Source organism: Haliotis rufescens, unplaced genomic scaffold (genome assembly GCF_023055435.1).
Source record: "Haliotis rufescens isolate VD_foot unplaced genomic scaffold, xgHalRufe1.0.p SCAF_3, whole genome shotgun sequence".
Lineage (NCBI taxonomy): Eukaryota > Metazoa > Mollusca > Gastropoda > Lepetellida > Haliotidae > Haliotis > Haliotis rufescens.
The window spans coordinates 50253525-50275024 of record NW_025964001.1 but is presented as its reverse complement, the minus strand read 5'-3'; the positions used below and the strand labels follow the sequence as shown (position 1 = coordinate 50275024).

The 21500-nt window shown below is 41.3% G+C and overlaps 2 protein-coding genes across 2 annotated transcripts in view; one reads left to right on the top strand and one right to left on the bottom strand.

The window, feature by feature from the left end:
• The window catches only part of LOC124117818 (adhesion G protein-coupled receptor L3-like), a 58741-nt gene extending 48934 nt beyond the window's left edge, over positions 1–9807 (top strand). Inside the window, exons 18-22 of the mRNA XM_048403045.1 lie at positions 5750–5816; positions 6121–6206; positions 6348–6474; positions 7763–7909; positions 8041–9807. Of these exons, the coding sequence (XP_048259002.1) occupies positions 5750–5816; positions 6121–6206; positions 6348–6474; positions 7763–7909; positions 8041–8073 (460 nt within the window). The 3' untranslated portion in view covers positions 8074–9807. The remainder of the gene's footprint in view (positions 1–5749; positions 5817–6120; positions 6207–6347; positions 6475–7762; positions 7910–8040) is intronic.
• A 4148-nt stretch (positions 9808–13955) lies between these two features.
• The window catches only part of LOC124117810 (disheveled-associated activator of morphogenesis 1-like), a 180056-nt gene continuing 172511 nt past the window's right edge, over positions 13956–21500 (bottom strand). Inside the window, exons 24-27 of the mRNA XM_048403044.1 lie at positions 18264–18395; positions 16665–16832; positions 16073–16181; positions 13956–15771 (exon numbers count right to left, since the gene is read on the bottom strand). Coding sequence (XP_048259001.1) covers positions 15635–15771; positions 16073–16181; positions 16665–16832; positions 18264–18395 — 546 coding nt within the window. The 3' untranslated portion in view covers positions 13956–15634. The remainder of the gene's footprint in view (positions 15772–16072; positions 16182–16664; positions 16833–18263; positions 18396–21500) is intronic.

Sequence of the window (21500 nt, the reverse complement as noted above, 5' to 3'; positions counted from 1 at the left end):
GCTTTATATGGGCGAATCCGATGACGGGATTGGTGATCCTGGTGAATAACCATTGGGCGATGGATATACCGAATGGAAGAACCCTGAACTGGTATCTCTGACCGTTGATTGCGAAGCGCAGATAACGACGACGATGATGGATGGGGACGTGAAGATAGGCGTATTGGAGGTCTATGCTTATCATCCAATCTGCTTGTCTTAAGGCATTCTTCAACTTTTTGATAGATTCCATCTGAAAACTGGGAGGTTTTTCCAGAAAATCTTTGTTCAGGACTTTTAGATCTATGATTAATCGCATCTCTGAAAAATTCTTCTTCGGTACCAGGAACACTGGGAAGTAGAATCCTAGAGAGGTGTCTGACTCCTTTAGGATGCTGATAGCTCCTTTAGCAAGTAGTTTTCGTATGGCCACTTCTGCTGCATTAACTTTCGTCCTGATAGATGACTAGTCTTGGTCGTTTTAAGAAGTGAAGTTTGTAGCCTCTTCTTACTACTTTGAGCAGCCATGAGTCGTCTGTGATGGTCTCCCAGTTGTCTGCGTACTGCATAAGACGACCTCCGACTGGTCCCGGAATAGGATGAATGCTGAACTTGGGTAGTCTTGGGTCGATGTCTGTGAGACCGGCTAGTATTGTTGATCTTCTGTAGTTCTAAATCGTTTCCACTGGGCAGGCAATGTCGGTAGGGTCTGAAGGAATCTGTAGATCTCTGGTTGAGTCATTTCCGGCGTTATCCCCCTCGGAGACTGCCTCTGCCTCTGCTTCGTCCTCTCTGCCAAGTGGGATGATCATCTTTGGAGTTCCTATACTTGGGGTGAAACGAACCCCTACCAGAATTCACATGACGAGATCTAGGATTCTGTTGTTGATGCTGAAGATCTGCAGGCCGTCTCTGTATCTTGGATGCCAATGAGATCGTGGATTCTTAAAACTTCTGACCTAACTACCGGGCAAAAGAAGGTTTTCACTTTAAAAATATACTCACACGCAAAAGAAACGCAAGTGGTTTTAAGCAAATAGGTAACAAACACGGAACCATAAATTGATACGTGTTTTAGCATGTAGTGAAGCCTGATGGTGTTATCAATATTATTGGTTGCATTTTGGAAGCCCCGAGTAAAAACGCAACATAAAAAACGAATCGCCAAAACGCACCATTTCAATGAATATGTGGGTATCATGCACCCATTTCTCGCGAAATCGAAAATGCATGAACTGTCACGAACTGTAGTGGGTATAAAAATGTGGCCGATTCTTGGACCTACCACTCCTTGGTCAACAATGCCACGCCTAACTCAAATTCAGAGAAACCAGGCTATCGGACGTTTGGAAGCTGGAGTGTCTGTCCAAGATGTTGCCCGTCATTTCAACGTTAACATAACCATAATTTACCGCCTCCTGCATCGATACAATGCTACACAGACCACAGATGACCTTCCTCGGAGCGGTCGTCCTAGGGTCACCACACCTCAACAAGATCGGCAGATTACCCGTCAACACCAGCGACATCCGTTCCTACCTGCCAGTGAAAGTGCTCGACAGACCATAGGAACACATAATCGACACATTAGCCGGGACACTGTGATCCGACGTCTCCGTTCAAACAACCTCAGATGTCGCCGACCAGCACGTCGTCCTGTTCTCCAACCACGGCATCGACAAGCACGACTTCAGTGGGCACAGGGTCATCGCAATTGGCGTCATCTTGAGTGGAGGCGTATCATCTTCTCTGATGAAAGTCGCTTTTGTGTCTCCCATGCAGACGCAAGAGTCAGAATTTGGCGGCGTCGAGGTGATCGTTTCGCTGACAGAAATGTTGTGGAAAGGGATCCATGGGGTGGACCTAGCGTCATGATATGGGCAGGGATTGGACTTAATGCGAGACTTGGACCCATGTGCTTTCTCAATGTTGGTCAAGGTCGGGGACACGGCGTCACTGCTCAGCCGTATATCGACCAAGTGATCAGACCCCATTTTTTGCACATCAACAACACATTTTCCAGCAGGACAACGCTCGTCACCATGTTGCCAGAGCTACCATGGCCTTTCTGCAACAACACAACATTCGTGTTCTACCGTGGCCAGCCCTCAGCCCTGATCTGAACCCCATCGAACACTTGTGGGATGAGGTTCAAAGGCGTCTGCACAATGTGCGCCCAGTCCCTACAACTGCCGATGAACTACGCACAGCTGCTCTGGATGTGTGCAGGAGGATCCCAAGGGCCTTCACAAATCGTCCGATCCACTCAATGTACAGGAGATGTGTGGCAGTGATCAATGCTAATGGTGGTCACACCAGGTATTGACTGACATTTTGGGTATTGACCCGAAACTGTGTAAGCCCTTAACATTTGAAAAAGACAATTATGTCATCTGCCCTTTAATCCATTAAACTGTCTTCAATCATTTTTTTGTCAATCTTACCCTATTAGTATTTCTTGTCTTTACTGTTGAAAATAAATAACATGTATACTGCATACTCGACATGCGTTTCTTTTGTGTGTGAGTATAGTTGTATAAAAAGCAAAACATCTGGTACAGGTTTGAACCCCCGCAGAAAACATTCGCCCAAATGCAACATGACCACAACCACAACGCAGATTTTCGAACGCAGCTTTCCAAATCATGCATTATTGAAAACGTGCAAAACGTGATTTTGAGACATTGGTCCAAATGCACGTGCGTGATTGTAGCATAAATACCGACGTTGGACAGAGCAGGCATTAAGTAAGCAAAAAAACACCATGAATATGCCCAGACTTACACAAGCGCAACGAGACAGAGCGACCGGTATGGCCAATATGGGGGCTGCTCAACGTCAGATAGCCAGAACCTTCAACTGCTCCCAGACCACCATCAGCAAGTTGATAATCCGCTACCAACAGGCAGGACAGACTCAAGACCGGCCAAGATCGGGAAGACCGAGAGTGACAACACCGGCCGAAGACCGCTACATCCGGCAGATTCACCTCCGAAACAGATGTGCACTAGGGCATGCCATCAGCAGACAAACAGTCCCTCGACAGCTTCGTACGGCTGGTATACGAGCCTACCGACCCTTCCGTGGAATGGCCTTGACCCGTCAACGCAGACTGCAATGGGCACGAACTGTACGTCGGTGGCAGCGACGTGACTGGGCGAGAGTGCTCTTTACAGATGCGACTGGAGCCAAACTGCATTAGAGAAGTTCACCCGTTTGGAGGTGGATGCGTCATGGTATGGGGTGGCATTTGTAGCCAGATTACAACACGGCTGGTTATCATCCGAGGAAACCTGAATGCGTGGTAGGGAGGTAATCTATGTGATTCTCGATCTCTTTTTAGGACTCTCCTACTGTCCTCATAATAATCTGATTCAGCGTGCGTTTCTGCTGTATGAGGATGCCCTGTCATATTCAGTCTTAGATCTCTTTTGAATCTCGTGATCAAGCCCTGTTTGGCCATGCCGGGATTGAGATGAGACATTGATTGCATACGTTTGTCAATCATTACAGACATTGAATTGGTTATTTTCTCCGTGAACTCATTTAAGTAAAAGGGGGAGCGTGTATATCGGTTGCTTCTTCCAAGCCTAGATTATCCACCTTATCAGCCGCTTCCGGATGTACGTGACAGGCTACATTAAAGTCTGAAAGGTACATCGGCTCCTTAACTATTTTGGGAGAGTGGGATGAGCGACGAGATCTCTTCTCCTCAGAAGGCGAGACGGCGTCCCCACGCGACACTCGCTTGTTACCCACGTGATTATCTTTAGTAGTCACAACGGACTTAATCACTTTTTTTACATGAAGCCAGAGACCATATAATAGATCTATTATCTATTATATGGTCTCTGCTAGATCCTTCAGCCTTCTTATAACCCTGTTCTCTGCTTGTAGACCTGCTCACTGCTTGTCTTTAGTGAAGCTTGCAATGATCTAGTGTGGCTTGTAAGTGTGGAACAGCAATCACGTGTACAGATGTATGCAACAACAAAAATTCTTTGTTGTCATCTGGACACGCAGGAAAGAAGTTAGGTGATTCCCGCCTTGCGCATGCGCAGTGTCGCCCCTGGCGAGGGATAGGATTTCCCTCACAACTATTAGATATGTATTGAAGAAAACACGCTTACGCGGTTTTTCCCTCTCCCCAGAGCATGCTCTGTCTACTGAAACCGAGGGAAAGTGTTTTTCCATTCTTATAAACCGTCTAAATTGATTAAATGTTATAACGAGCATCTATAAATGAGGCGCTTCATTATAGCGCTTCCTTGAAGACGTGATATCATAACTTGCACGTGAAATTCGTTACATAGAGATAGTTGTGACGTAACGGCTAACAGTTACTGCACGTGTAAATTGTGCAGCAATGATAATAAGCACTTGTTTAAAAGCACATGTTTTACAACCTCGCTGTCCTTTCACCAGAGACTCTGAAGTGAGTGAGTGAGTGAGTTGGGTTTTACGCCGCTTTTAACAGTATTCCAGTTATATCGCGGCGTGTCAGCTTAATGTGGGAGAAAAGCCGGAGGATGCAGGTCTCAGACGTTTACCACTTGGGTGAAACCACGAGCACGGGTATGGTGCTGACAAACCTAGAAACATAATCGGGCGAACCGGAATTCGAACCCACAATCATAGGTTTCTGGCGTGTCCAAGGGACGCAACTCTGCACAGCGAATCGCGGCGCCTCAGACGACTGGGCCACCCGTGCCCCCTGACTCTGAAGTGGAAAGATGAGCGACGACGACTTTCATTTTGTTACCCAGTCTTCATTCACCGAAGAAAGCGATAACTTTTCTTATCGATTTGGAAAGCCATTAACCGAAGAAGAACTTGATAAACGTTTGGAAATATGTGTATCGAAATTTTGAATTGCTACTTGTTGTCATTTTTTCAGTTACTTGGTTAAACCTGGGATTTGAGGTTTTAAGTAAAACCTCCCGAACGAAAATAAAACCTCATAATAGGTTTTACTTTGAAAGTAAAACCTCTTAATAGGTTTTTCTTTGAAAGTAAAACCTCACAATAGGTTTTAATACCTATAGAAAGAACTCACTTACTTAATAGCGACCCCAATGAATAGGTTTATAAGTTGGCAGAGAAGAGGACGTCTGTTGAAAATGTTTTTAAAAAATTGTCGTGTAGTTCTCAGCATAAACAGGAATTTATGGCTATGATGTAATAGACGCAGGGTATTCACAAGAATTATAGTGAACGCAACGTCACCACATTTCACTGGCCACACACCACGTGCCTACAATCGACAGGACATGTCATATTCAGAGGAGAGGTGGGGTTATCTAACAAAAACTACCTTTCTTCAGGTTCCCTTGCACAGAAAGAATTACGTTTTGAAACAGTGACTGAATAGATCTCTGGCCGCCGAATGTTAAGTGGTCATTCCTTATACATATAATAGTATTTTTATTTCAAACGATGTAGGGCACGGGGTTATTGATATTCATAAATGGAGACAAAAGCGGGCAGTGCGCTATCAGATAACTTTTCGGTTTGATGGGTAATATCCTCATTGTCGCATTATGAAATTATAAAATCTTCAACAATTACTGATTAATTGTTTGATATGTACATAGAAGTTGACTGATGACAAAGTAGACACAATTTATGGATAACGTTTAAGTAGAGATTCTTATACCTTGTCAAGCAAGTCAGCGGTATAAGGATCTATACCGAATCGTCGCCTCTACAGTAAATAAAGACGTTGCTATCTATAAATTATGTCTACTTTGTAAGTACTGATCGTTTACAGCTGTTGGCTGTCGACATCAAGGGGAACTATATGGGGATTCGTGGGCCCAGCTCTTGCAACTGGTTTGGTGAGTGTAAATATACAGCTACTCCAGTACATAGTGATGCGGCTGTACGTTGTAACAGCCAATCAGTCTGTCTTGTTATTTGGTTTACGGATCTCAATAATATATGAAAAGTTTTCAGGACAATTGTTTTTTAATGTTTTTGAATATTCCTGGTCACGAAAAATTATGGCAAACGTATGCCACTTCGTTGATTATTACATGTAGTTTACTGAAATCGTCGTCCAGTTCAAATAGAACCTAAGCCAACTTGTGTACATTTCAGAACAACGTGTGTGTAGTTCAGGTCAGTTTGTATATATTTCAGATCAACTTGTTGGTCCTGGTGCTGGTCATCAAAACATTTCTTAGTCTCAAAGTCAACGCTCGGAAGACTGACAGGCAGAAATTTCTGTAATGTATATTCTATGATAATTGTTTATGACAAAACTATTTAATGTATATCATATCGTATAGTTATAAACATAATTATCATACCGATTTGGGCTGTAACATGCATATACTCTATAACCATAAGTCCAATCCTACACCCAGGTCTAGCCTGAAGGCAGCCTCTGTGTTGTTGCCTCTGTTAGGCATCACCTGGACCTTCGGCGCCCTGGCCATCAACTCCAACACCGTGGCCTTCCAGTACGTCTTCGCTCTCCTCAACTCTTCCCAGGTACGTCATGGTTGGGGGAGAGAGGCTCATAAACTGGTATTGTTTTCTTCTTCTCTCAGGAAGTATGTTCTTACAGATCCTGTTTTTTGTTTGTTGTTTAATGCCCCTCTCAGCATTATTTCAGCTATATGGTCTGTAAATCATCGAGTCTGGACAAGACAATCCAGTGACTGACATCAGGAGCATCGATCCACGCATTTGGGATACGATGCATCAACCAAGTCATCGAGCATGACTACTAGATCCCGTTACTCGCCTCTTACGACGAGCATAGTCCGGGACCTTCAGGGGTCTTACAGATCCTGAATTTTCCAACTCATGTTCTTCCTCCTTTGAACATGACACCATTCTGACGCTGTGACCAGCAACATCAGATGACACACCCACACACTCATATAATTGAGAGTCACAATATGGCTGAAATATTGCCGATGTGACTTCAACTTTGAACCCACTCACTATTATAATTGAAACACTATTGAAACTAAACTCACTCACTCTGATCCTCAATGCTACTCTATGGCCCTTTGTGTTTCAGTTTAGTATAGGTCCCGAGTACCCAATGTTGTAAAGCTGACTATTAGAGGTGGTTAAACTGTGCTACAAGGCTGATTATGGGTCATTATACATGTGGATCATTGCCTCAAGCATTGCTTCCCTTGGTTTGGATACACTTACGCTTTGATGTTGCTGGACCATTCCAGACTGTGGCGTTAACATAACATTCACTCACTGGTTCCAAGTCTCGTGGGGGCGGTCGGGTAGCCTAGTGGTTAAAGCGTTCGCTCGTCACGCCGAAGAACCGGGTTCGATTCCCGACATGGGTACAATCTGTGAAGCCCATTTCTGGTGTCCCCCGCCGTGATATTGCTAGAAGATTGCTAAAAGCGGCGTAAAACCATACTCACTCATTCACTCCAAGCCTCGTGAAGATTCCGGGTTAGAATTGGTGGTCAGCAACCCATGCTTGTCGTAAGAGGGGACCAAATGGACAACACAGATCTGTGAAGATATGGGAAGAGAATAGGTCTTCATCATCACATGTTTGTCATAAGAGGCGACTGACGGGATCAGGTGGTCAGGCTCGCCGACTTGGTTCATGCATGTTATCGTGTCCCAATTGGGTGTCAATGTTCGTTATGTCATTCACTGGTTTGTTTCGCGCAGACTCGAATATATAGACTTTCGTCTATGATGGAATATTGCTGAATGTAGCGTTAAGCAGTAAAAAAGCACTGGTACTAGAGGGGAGACTTACAGTGTGTGAAGATGTGTTTGCCTCCTACAGGGCCTGTTTATCTTCCTGTTCCATGTGGTGTTTAACGACGAGGTGCGGACAGCCTACTGGAAGCGGCGGGGACGGATCCTGACTGTCCACTCTGTCAGCCACTCCCACTCCACCGCCCTCTCTAGCACCTGTCAGAACAGGCGGAAGGCAAGTACTTGCTGCATTGTCATTGTATAGAGGGGAAGTGTGCGAATGAAGTGTTTATGTTGGTTGTCTGACATCAAAATGATATTCCATTATCGAATAGACAACAGTTGTAAATGTGATTTTTCTTTAAGGCTTTCGGCTTGATGACATCTACGCACATGTGAGATCACAGTCATACCAAGCATATGCAGACGGCAGCGCTCCCTCCCACTACACAAGTTTGGTGTTGACATTAAGTCTTGCTCAACCACAGCAACACATTGTTTTGGACTGTTTGTGCTGGACAGGGATGGAAGAGGTTGAGGATGACAACACTATCTATCTGTAATACCTTGTAGAATTGCATGTGTGACTGAGACAGCTAGCTGTAACATTGCTTCGGACAGTCATTGAATATTCATTACTGTAACCTGGTCAGGTTAATGTTAGAGGAAAGCAGATCTTGGAGATTTGCTTCAGTGAAACCAAGTTCAGTAATGGTCCTCCCAAACTAAGGATAGCCAGGATGGCACAAGACTCAACTCATGGCCAGCAGATCCTGGCAAGGCAAGGGCTGCAACTCTGTACAAATATGCAGAAACTTAGACTACAGGGTTACCACAATAAAAAGTATCTGAAGAAATATGTATCATGATTGCGGTTGTGGTGACTGACACTAAACAGGAGGTCAGGTGTGTTTTTTTATTAGGGTTGTATCCAATGCCATAGCTGTGTCCAGTACAAGATTTTCACTAATCATTTATCTAGCATGTTGTATTCTATGTGAATAATTTATTTGTATTTTGGTTAGATCTAGAATAACTAAAATTTATGTATTATTCACCATTTCAGCTGTGATAAAAGCTTGTTTTGTTTCTATTTCGCCAAACTGTAAAATAGAGTGCTAAAATAACCTCTCTTTTTTCTAATTTGATTTTGGGGTGTATCAGTCTTGTAAACCAACTAAAAACATATATAAGGCCTGGTTGACCATGTCTCCAGTATCAGGAATTGCATCCACTTCTGTTTTGCGACTTTGAAACATGCATGTGCAACAATAAAACATCATACAAGACTCTGAGACAGTATGAAGAATTTTATTTACATACTTGTTTGATCACAGAAATCAACAGAAGTCCATGTCTGCCAGCATGACCTTGACCTTGCCATCTTGATCTCCTAGCCATGCTATATCATACACAAGGTCATTCAACTACTGGAAGCTTTCATTCCCATTTTATGCACATTTGTCACACTAACCATCTACTTTCAGAACAAGCTGTCCCATTTTTTCTTGAGTCAAATTTTGAAAATGTGTGTAATCTACACAATCCATATCAAATTCATTTGAGATTGGTGGGGATTTCGGTGAGAAAATCTTGTGTATCATAACTTGTGTCAGACAAGATGTTGGCCTGTTCCACAAACAATGTTGGCCCGACAACTATTATAGTATATGTTTCAGTGTGGGAGTTATGGCCGTATTACCTACATGATCGTCCTAGCGCAAGGACTGCAACATGAAATTTGGCCCACATTTATAAAAGATGTTCTTGAATATTATTATCAGGGAATTAATCAGACATAAATGTTATTGTTTGTTTCAATGTTTGTAAGAAATATAAAAACATGACAAATATGCACAATAAAATGTGAAAACGACAACCTAATTAATAACTTAAAGCAGCGTTAAGGTACAGCAATCACATCAACACCCAAGATTTCATAGATATGGGAATAAATTTTCAAATTGTGTATAATCTACCTCAGCACTCAGGCAAAATACCACACACCATTGCAGCAATTTTTCAGCCATTCACAGAAAGACATTTTTTGACAATACAGATACCAAACACAAAAATCGAAGTGATTGTTACTTGTAGTGTGTAGGTCTTAACATAAGCTGGCGATTCCATACATGGTAATGTGAAAACAACATGAATATTGAAATGCTTAAATGTAGATCATGTACAAAAAGGGTGTATAAGTTACGTGTAGTTATACAAACTCCTGTATATAAATTTAATCAATTTACATAAGTATAAAATATACAATAAAAGACTTGAATACTCGTGACTAGTATGGTTAGTATAATATCAAAATAATCTATAAATATGAAAACAAAGATGACAATGATATCAGTTTAGTTTTAATATATTAAATAATGATAACAAATATTCCCTAAGATCATACATAAGGCTTTCATGTATATTGAACTTGTGTTGTCCCTCATTTGCCAAAACTCCTCCAGAGACTGAATGAAGAGACAGCAGATCCATCAAACCTGCTGACAAAGCTTGTTGAATAGATTTCACATTTTGTAATTCCCTCTATCCATGGGGATTCAGAAACAAAACCTATAATTGTATAACTTATACCGGGCACTTATAAACATTACTTACAGACTGGTCTTGAAGTTTATCAGTGGAGCTGATTGTAGCAGGGTGTTTATTACATCTTTGTCAACCGCTTAACTTTCAAAAATGGAAACAAAGTATACTCGGACAGTGAGAAATTTCACAAAAGATTAAAACAATGATATACAAGGACTCTGAGTAATAGGTTAACTAATTATATGCACTCAATTCATACCCTGGTAGAAAATCACTTTTCTATGTCCACGAATATCTTTATGAAAACCCACATCTGCAACTTCCTGTTGAAATGAAAAGAGTTCTATTTGCCTGTTTGTAATGCAAAAATCAACAAAATATCAACACAAACAAGCACCAATTTTGTAAGAAATAATCCACTCCTCCACTGGTACACAAAACTAAAATAACAGAAGGTGTCGTAAGCAAGGGATAAAAGTCCCATCGGACATGAAAATCAACATGAGCAATAAAATAGTTTTCAAAATGTCTGCTTAATGAATTATTTCTATCAATAATTGCAAATCAATTCTCAGTCTTGCACTTCAGCGACAGCAAGGAAACCACAGAAGTCAGCCATATCAGGGACTAGATCATCATTGGAAAATAAAGTTGTAATTGTAAAGCCAAGTTCTCATCTCACTTCGAATCTCCCATATTTTGAGCTGAATACTAATACATGTTACACATCGTTTCATAATTATAAAGATTTGATTTTCATCTACAATGGGTGTTTACTCCTCAAGGAGTTGAGAAATTAGTTTGAGTGTACACTGATGTATTGACAGGGTGTACATTTGAGCATGCACTCTTGTGCCTTTTTTTTGTCCACAATAGATAGGATCAAATATTCATTCAAATTTTCAACACGATTTTAATTTATATAAAAAAGAGAACAGTTTAACATATACAATGTGCAAAAGCTACCACAAGTGAACAATTGTCTTCGATACAACATTGACGACACTTTGATGAGTAATGTCACAAATCCCACTGTTCCCTCAAAACTGGATGTCCTGCCATAGTGCAATGGCGTTTTTAATTTGGAGGACAAACTACATATACCATTCAGGAACTGACAACAAGTAATTTGACAAATTGAAGCAGCTTAACAAACAATATGACCTTTTTTAAACATTCCAGAAGCACAATGCCATTTTCTCCTCATTCCTGAGCCTGCACTGTTAAAGCTTCAAACAATTATTTTGTAGGAAAAGGAAGTAATAATCTACAACATTGTCCTCCACCGGACAGATTTACATGGAAACTGTACATTGCACAATATTTTTAGGAACAGCCATGTACGACAAAAGGTATAACAAGTGTCCTGACACATCTTTGCAACTCCAAAAATATGCATTACAACATCTGGCCACAGGATTAGGTCTTCACAATTCAATGCTAACATATGAGTGGGTGAGTGAGTGAATTTTACTCCTCCTTTGCAATATTTAAACAATGTTATGACAGTGGAGACAAGTAATGGATGTCACGAAATGTGACACTTGGGGATTCAAAACAGGGTCCTAGGTTGAACGAGTAAACGCTTTAACCACTGGGCTACCCCACTATCAATTCTAAGAGGAGCTAAATTTCATACATTTTTCCTTCTGACAAATTAATTTGTTGTAGTGGGAACTGTATGTGAAGTACCTTTGACACACAGCACTATTCCACTATTCAACAGAATGATGTTTTTTGTAGGGGTGAAGATCAAGGAAACTGATCTCTGAAGTACTGGCAGTATGCTAGCCTAGTTGTTGGAGATGTTCACACAGCGTGCTTACAATACTATTCATGGGAAGTGCATTTCACATTCCAAACAATTTCAATACATGTACTAATGTGACATTATTTATGAAGCCGTAGCAGGTGCATCATCACTTAAATCTCACAAGTGAGGGTATTCACTACAATACAAACAGATGACAGTTAATATACTTCGCCACAGTTTCACATGTTTTATGCTCTGTGAGGGCTTACAATATTTTACTTAGGGTATAGCAGACACTTGATAAAGCACATCATCATATTTCACTTCACAATTTGTACATAATGGATCTGGTTACATTGCATGAAGCAATTACCAGTAGTCTACTAAAAGAATTTCTCAGGTTTTGACAAGAAAATGAAACAGCTTTGAGACCATTGTGGATTAGGTGTCTGAGTAACACTACCAAACAGATTAACTTCATATAGTTGTAACAAGATATTTATATAACATGTAATGCTGATTGTTATGATCAATTGTTGTGATCTCAAAATGCTCGAAAGTGAAATTACCAATTATTCAAAAGGAAGTTGGAAATAAAAAAATATTGAACTCAAGCCACATAAAAAACTTCTATTCTTTATGATATGCGCCTGTGTAAAATAAACTTTTAAAAAATGTTAAAGAAATTCATTCTCTGTGAAAATATATTTTAATGAAAAATTACATCTACAAGATTACCTTTCAAGCATTGCTAGTAGTCCAAACAATCTAACTTGTTCTCCAGACAACCAGTATATCTGGCATAGCTTTCAAAATTGTCTAGCACATGCTACAAATGATTCTGATATGTGATATCTTAGAAATAAGAAAAAGAGCTTGACACACAAAGTGATGTTAGCCAAACTACTGTTGCTAAAACAGTAAGATCTCCCTATAGAACATCTCTGGGCTAATGTTTCCTACAGCGTGTGCTTGGTAAAAGAGATGAGATGTTGAAACAATATAATTAATCTTTTGGATAAAATAGCAAAGAAGACTACATTTTTCTGCACCTGCAGGGGACATTGAGCTACTGTTTGTATGAAGATGTTTGAGTGAGTGAGTTCAGATTGACTCCACCGTAATAGTATTTCATTCATATCACTGTGTATCAGCTGAATAAGCAAGGAAAACCCAAAATCATGCAGGTCAAAGACATTTTCCACTTTGTGGAAAGCGAAGACTACAGGTATGGTCCTAACAGACCGAGGATCAATACATTCAAATGTAGGATAGGATCAGCAGGTCCTGGCAGAGGTAAGGGACCAAACTCTGCATAGGAAATTATGCTGCCATAGCACACAGGTTTAGGTGTGTCCTCTTGAGCTGACACACAGTGATCTACCCTTTAAAGTGTCAATGAAACCACCTCACTCACTGAACAGTGTGTTGGTTCCTGGTCCAGGGAATGTAACATTTGGGACATGTAACACATGGTCATAGCAAAATAATTGAATTTCTTTGTGCCCATTATCATAAAAATATTAACAAAAATACATATTCATAATATCAAAGCCTTTAACGATGTCTGCTGGTATGGTCACTGTGAACCTGGGGCTGTGTAAGTGAATTAATTCCCATTTGGGGGAAATACATAACTGCACTTTTTTATTGACTAGAACATTAGAACATGATCACAAAGACATAATGTCTTCTTGGAGATGAATGGTTTATCATGCGTGGTTAAAATATCAAAAGGAGCTAAAACGAAAAAAAATTGAGAAACTTAGTTAACACAGAGACCATCCTCTTATTTCATTTGGACATTTTCCCCAAGGCAAGGGAGTTAACTGACTGTAAAAGTCCAGTTTCCACCCTTGCCGAACAAGGCTGGAACTTCTGGGCTTGATCGTAGCGCCACCAGTGGCTATTAAGAGTTATGGTCCTTCTATGTCCCTCCTATTGACCATATCACTTGCATTTGCTTCAAATAAAATGGAGTTGCCAAAACAAGACAATCTGATCGATAATCAAGATCTATATTGTAATAAAACGGGTTTTACTTCGCGAAGTGCATCAAATCACGTGTGCATGTTTATTAAAAACATAAAAAGATTTGGAAAAGATCTGCTGATGCTAAGTTGTTGGTACACATGTTTTGCAAATCCTGCAATCGACCGAAGTCTGCATAGACTTGTTAGTACAGCCAAAATATAATTCCATAATTCCAGCCTAGTTCGTAGAGGGTGGAATAGTCAAGATAAAATAATCAAAATTTTAGAAACAACTCTTGGGAAAAGTTACTACCAGCCAGCAGCCACTCTTAAAGTAAAATAATTGGAAGATTGATATGTGTGTAGACTTACTCCACCATCAAGGAATAACATTAAAGGTAATAACACTGGAAAGTGTAAGAATATTAACACTGTTTTGTTATCATATATTAGGTACTGAGATGAGATGTTTGCATACTTGTCCAATAATGACTCAAGGGAAAACTTTTGTTTGAACACTGAAGTGGAGCTCGAGTAATGAAATGGCAGCACAGGGAAGTGCATACAAAACACTATAGATCATATGCACTCTTTCTAGGAATGTAGATGCTAGCAACTTTGTGTTCAAAAGTCCACACAATGCAAATCCTGCTGTGCTAGACAAAATGGTTGTAACACAACCAGTGACTTTCTCTACATACACAGCCCTTCAGATACAGATCAGATTATTCTCCATATTGACAATGAGATAGTGATTCCATTATTATCTCCTTCATGGGAGTGAAGCTCCTCACAGCGACACCGTCTTCCTTGCACTATATACTGAAGGGAGAGAAGGTGTCACACACTGGGAAGGAGCTTGCATTGTGAATGAAGCTCCTCACAGTGATACCTTGCTCCCTACACCCTTTATAGAGGAGAGTAACAAAGGTGTAGGTCAGTGATAGAGCTTGTCATGTTGTGACCATGGTCTTGAATGATATACAGCTACAATCCGGTGACACTTCCTCATGATGCCACAGTAAAGGACATCACGTCATAACATTTCACATCTCCCTAGTCGCACTTTCAAGGGCAGTGTGAGTCCAAGAAAACCTTTTGGTTCTTACTTGGCATGGTGTCCAAAGCTAAGTGATGCTGCACAGGTTTCCCCAAGGGATTGCTATACCACATATCCAGTAGCATCTAGCTGCTTGGCTTGCCAAACTGGCAAACACAAACATACTCTCCATCTCCACACTTATACATGATCCAGTGATTCTTTGATATGCTATGTGTGTATTGGTTGGTTCTTTTCAATGGATGATGTACCTGAGTGATATCCTTCTACTGCAACATGTCCATGTACAACACTCTCCATTTAACACTCTCCACAGTTTCTTCACTGACATGTGCAGACTGTTCATCTGGGTCCATGACCAACAAAACTGTCAACAAAACTGCCAACTGAGAGGATTAACTAACAAAACAGCATTTTTTGGATTCAGAACAAAACTGTCTGTTTAAATTATGTCAACGAAACTTCCATTCTCAGGACACCAATCAAATCTTCCTGTTCAGAATATGCAAACGAAACTTCTGTTTTCAGGACTGGAAACAAAACTGTCTGTATATAGGATATCAGCCTTGTGTAGAACTTGATGCAGTGCAGTCCAACGTAACATTGTCTGTCAACATTGTGAACTGCTCACAGTTTGAGATTGCCAACCCTCTCACGGGACATATCTGCACTGGGCATTCCTCGCCTCCGTCGCTTCATCTTGGCCATGTCCTCCCCAAATACATCACCAGTCCTGAGTGCAGAAATAAGGTCATCAAACTCTCCTGGAACACAAATGATGGTGTTAATTAATGTTACTGCATACATGAGCACATTAAAGACATAGTTAGCACCCACAAGTTTCACCAAGTAAAGAAGACGCTTATTGGGATACTGTCAAGGAACATCAACTGCAATGTCATCCAAATAGTGTTATAACAATACTACTGAAACAGTGTTTGCATCTAATAATCTAATCTATCATAATGATAGAGAGCAATTGAAATATTAAGGTGGGGGTATAAAATTATCATGCCAATGAAATAATAAATTCAATCTACATTTGCATGTTGAGAGACTACTGACCCTTTTCCCCACTGCTATTCTCTGTGTTGTTGGTGGTGATCTTCCCGTCCTTCTTGTCCAGGGTACTACTCCTCCGCAGCAACAACCTCTTCTCCCGCTCCTTCTTCAACTGCAGAATACCGGCCAACATCAACATCAACACATTGTGATGAGGTTTACATAGAAGAGAATTATTATCAGAGCAATGATAACTATCAGAGCAATGATAACTGATCAACACTTGCTGATAGAAAAGCACTATCCTGCAATGCAATCAAGTGGCTAAAACGAGTGTGTGGTGGGGGAAAGTGTGTTCATAATATTTTGATCACTCCTTCCTTTTGCAAATAACATATGGACCCCAATAACAAACAAACACCTATGAAATGCTTCTGTATATTGTCAATTGAGACTTAAATTCAAAATGTGGAACCCCCAGCCACAGCAGGATAAAATTCAGATTTTGAACAACCCACCCCACCCCTCCCCCAAAGGTTAACATTCACAATGTGTACCCCCACCCCCATCCCCAAGTTTAAAATTTAAACAATTTCCAACAATCTACGATGCTTTCATTATATCACTCTTGATCCCCAGCATATCAGCCTCTTACCTGTTCCTCAATCTTTGCCCTCTTCTCCTCCTCCTCCTTCTGTCTTCTCATCTTCTCATTCTCCAGGCGGGCGTCCGTGAAGGAGGTGAGGAACAGATCAAACACCCCAAAGAAGTCGTCTGGCTGCACCTTGTTCTCCTCAGCGTAAGCTTTCAGAGTCATCTCATACTGGAACACATACACACACCCACACACCTAAAGTTCAGGCTCCAATACTGAGTGAAAAGCTTTCAACATTATTTCAGTTACATTATGGCACAACGGCTTAATGTGGAGTGCAAGCCTTTAGGCAAGTGTATTCTATTTATCATCAGTGCCTAAATAACCCACATATATGGCTGAAACGTTTTTGTGAAGTGTCAGAACAAGCATGAGTAGTAATAGGCACCCCCAACCTCTTATAAGCATACAAAAGTGAGTGATATCAGATTTGTCAAGAAGTATTCTGTATGATTGTCCACAAGTAGATCAATAATCAGCCTACATCAAATTATGGTGTTTATATATGGTTTCCTATGGTATATAACACATCAAGGTCGGTGTATAACACACAAGATGACAAGCCAAATCCTGAGCATACATCCAAGCGTTGATCCGATGTAGCTAAGCCGAGAATGCAATATTGGGTATCCTACTCTGATATTATAAGAGTAAATTTGTTCCAAATTGTGCAAAAGATTTTCACCTGGTAACATCACATGTTAAGAAGTACTTCAAGAGATCTACAGGACCATGTGTTAGAAGATTCTAGTGGAATCAGGCACACGTACCTAGAACATATACCGGATTAAAGATTTCTGTGAGAAGAATTTGGTTTTGTCGGGATATATGACGTTCGATTTGCCATGGGTTGGTCCATATTCACTCAATACCAATTATTGATCTCTCAATGGAGAGGTACTTATATATGGCTTCCAGTGGTATATCACACTTGAAGATCAGTGGATCACTAGTGAGATGACAACCCAAAACGTAATCATACCCCCAAGTGATATACAGCAAAACCGGGTGAAAACACGATATAGGGTACCATACTTTGAAAGGCTGTAACAACAAGTTTGTCCCAACTTTTTTTCTTGTTTACATTCAAAATCATGTTAAGTATGTTTATGGGTTTTAAAAAAAACTAGTGGGGCTTGGATGGGGGTGCTCGTGGGTCATACCTAGCCCAGGGCCTATAAGCAGTAGTCCAGATGACGTCACACATGACCTCTGCGATTCTGTTAATGCGCCACTAAGATTATGAGAATAGACAAAATATGGACCGATTCAAAGCTAAAATTGTTTAGTTATAGGGTGTGCATGAAACAGATTGCAGCACTCATGGCTGTCACAACATGTTATACAACTTATTACAAAATGTATCTGATGAGCGAAAGATAAATGGTATCTGACAGACACTTGTGTAGTAATCTCTACCTGCTGGAAACCCACGAGCACAGGTATGGTGCGGACAGATTATTCAAGGGGGAAAATCAAGGTTTTGAACCTACTATCAGTGGATCATGGAACAGCTAAGAAGAACTTTTTGTTGAAATCCACGATCATGACTATGTTTTATAATTTGGGCCAATCTGGGTTGATTACACTGTAGCTTACCTTTGTCTTCATTTCAGAGTAGGAGTCCTCCACCTCAGAGAAGTTGTAGGCTGCGATGGTGCAGAAGTCCCCCATCACAGACACAAACTTGTCCTGACTATTGTAAGACTGGTTCCGGAAAAACTCCATCTCCTAGAAAAGTTATGTCCAATGAAAGAGCACATCCACAGCAAAAGTTAAGCACCTGCTTAATAATCAACACCTTTCTTTATGTACAATAGCCACACATCACTTCTCTTAATTATTAGATTTATTTATTTATCCTGCATTACTCCTTAATGCATCTATTGCTTACCTTAAGACAACGAAGACAGTGCGTCATGATGGTACTGGGTGAGAAAAAAAGTGCACTTTTGAAGGACCCATCGCCGCTCTCATGTGACCAATCGTGACGTCACAACCAATTCACATTCTTGCTCATAGTACTACAGGGAAGTTGTGCTTCACTTTGCTCCTCAAACTTTGGCTTAAATTGGTGGTTAGCGTTCCACTACCACACTAAATTTGGTTGGGTGATGTATTCCTTTTTCATATTATGTTCACTTTAATATGTATTAATATTGCATTTTCCACGTAAAAAGACTTTCTCTTTTTCCCCACCATGTGCCTCATTGTTTCCTCCATTTTGAAATTGCGTTTACCTCAGTGTGAGGTAGTCATTATTGTTTGCAATTCTCGGCTAGATATTACATCTCATGTATATTTAAACACCATAAGCCTTTGGCATATATATAAAGAGTTTCATGTTTGTATTTTGATACACCTTAAAAACTTGTACAAAATTGTGCACTCCAAAGAAAGTACTTTTAAATGTAATTTTTGCCCACCTCTAACTCCGAAAACAAGTTTTTCAGCTACGGTGAAGAAGATGTTGTACTCGCAGGACTCTCCCAGCCACTATTCCCCAGTTATCACCACTCAACCTTCGTAAAAGTAGACACAATTTATGGATAACTTCTTTCATTACTGTAAAAGTGACGTTTCGCTATAGATCTTTATACCATTGTCAAGCTCTATAACGACTAGCATGCCTTCAGCTATCTCCAACACCACTGCTCACACGAGGATTTTGTTGTACAGCTCACTCTCATCAAGTGCTACGTCTAAGCACTCTGCTAGAGCAAGACCTACACACCCTAGTCGAACTCGTTCACCTCCGAGCAGAGTGCATCACTGCCATTCTGATTCATCAGAGGCATCAGGCGGCGATAAATGTGATTCATCTGTTGAATGGAATACCCACCACAGCCTAGCACAGATGACTGACTGGATGATGGACCACCTCACGTCAGTAGTGCCTTCCTCTGGAGCTGGGGTTGATAAGAGGGATACCATCTGGTCCCAATACATGTCTATATCAGTGGATCCTATACTCAAGGATATGGTTAGGGCGCTAGATGAAGACTTTTCCGACGCCAAAAATTCAGGAAGGATGATTTCCCTATCCATGCTTTCGCTGTAGCAGACCAGGCTCGTGTTTTGGATGAGGACTTGCAGAGGGTGACTGGTTCATGACAGTTCCAGACGCCAGATTCACCTTTATTGAGTCAGAAATCAGGCGTGTACTCAAACCATTATCCGCACTAGCATCCTCAACCCATGCAATGGAGCAGGGTTATCAGAAGTTAACCCGAACCGCATAGACTATTTTCAGATTTCAGGTTGATTTTCAACAGTGTCAAATCAATCACATGAGAAACCACCTCAGTTACTCGCAGAATTGGATACCTAGCGCTCTCCAACTGGGATTTTGAGTTTAAACGTCATCTTCTCTGTCAACCATGGTTAGCCAGCACGTTGCCAGCATGACCAAGTCACTGAAACACCTGCTAAGATCTCAAATTATGCTCTTGAGGCAGTGGAGCATGTGTCTCATAGCTTATCCCAATGAGCAGGTAGGTCGGGCAACTACAGGCCGAGACACTCTTCCCTCAAGGATCAAGACCAGGATTCCTTTCATGGCAGAGGCAAACCACAAGGCTCTTATCAAAAAGTTCCAGGGCAGGGGCGGGGATAAGAAGGGGAAACACTGAAGTGTTGGACAATCACGACTGGGAGCTCCCACCCATAGTCCTCCCAATCGTTGACACCCCTCTTAGTGGGAGACTGAGCCTCTTCGGCATAACTGGGCCGTACTGAAGGATGCTTTCGTACTGTGATACGGCTACCATCTTAACTTAGCAGTAGATACACCATTGACCACAGCTCCTCAACCTTGGGCTTATCCAAGGAAGCAACATCTTTCAGTGGCCCCGTGGCTATTTACATGAATAATCAAGCCAGTAACTGCCTTTCTCCACCTGAGAAACATCCGGTTCAAGTCATACATAGACGACTGTCTCCTGAGTCATCCAGACATGTTCACCCTGGTGCGCCAGCGGGACTTCACCCGACATCTACTATATCAATTGGGATGGATAGTCAAAGAGGCGAAGTTAATTCCATCTTACCAGCTCCAGTTCATAGGAGGACTGTTTCAGACAGATCAGGATGGATGGATAGTCAACAAGGCGAAGTTGGAGTTAACTCCTTCTTACAGACAGATCAGGACCTCCTATCAGTGCCGAGGGACAGATGGCTCAAGATCTTAGCCATCTGTATGAGGCTGCCTACATCTGCGCCCAATACAACAGTTCCTGGCACCTTTCATCAGACACAAAGATCTGTAAGCAGCCATCACTCTACCATTCCACCTAAGAACTCATCTCAATTGGTGGACGATAGAGTCGAACGTCTTAGGATATGTCGCCTTGTTCACACCTGTTCGTAGATGCCTACCTTCAGGGATGGGGTGCTCATTTACAGAAGCAGACGTCAGGGCTGTGATTCGGTGCACAATTTACTTGGCACATAAACAACCTTGAGTTTGAAGCACTTATTCTGGCCATCTCACATTGGCAATATCAGCTACAGTTCACCCAACTCGCAATGTCCACCAACAACAGCGCAATAGTGTGGTGCCTGCGCAATCAAGGGACAAGGTTCTTTCATCTAGTGGATCATCTGGGACTAAAATACTTAGTCCAGCACATCACCCTGCTCCTGGATCCACAGGCTTTGGCAATAGATATATTCAGCATCCCCAAGGAAGGGCTAAAAGCGTACGCTATTCCGCCTCCTGTACTGCTTCCCAGGGAGATACAAAAGATCAAAGCTACCAAGAACCTTCCTCTGACTTTGGTCGTGCCTTGGTGGACAGAGAGGGGGTGGTTTGTCAACCTCAAAAAACCTTGCAGA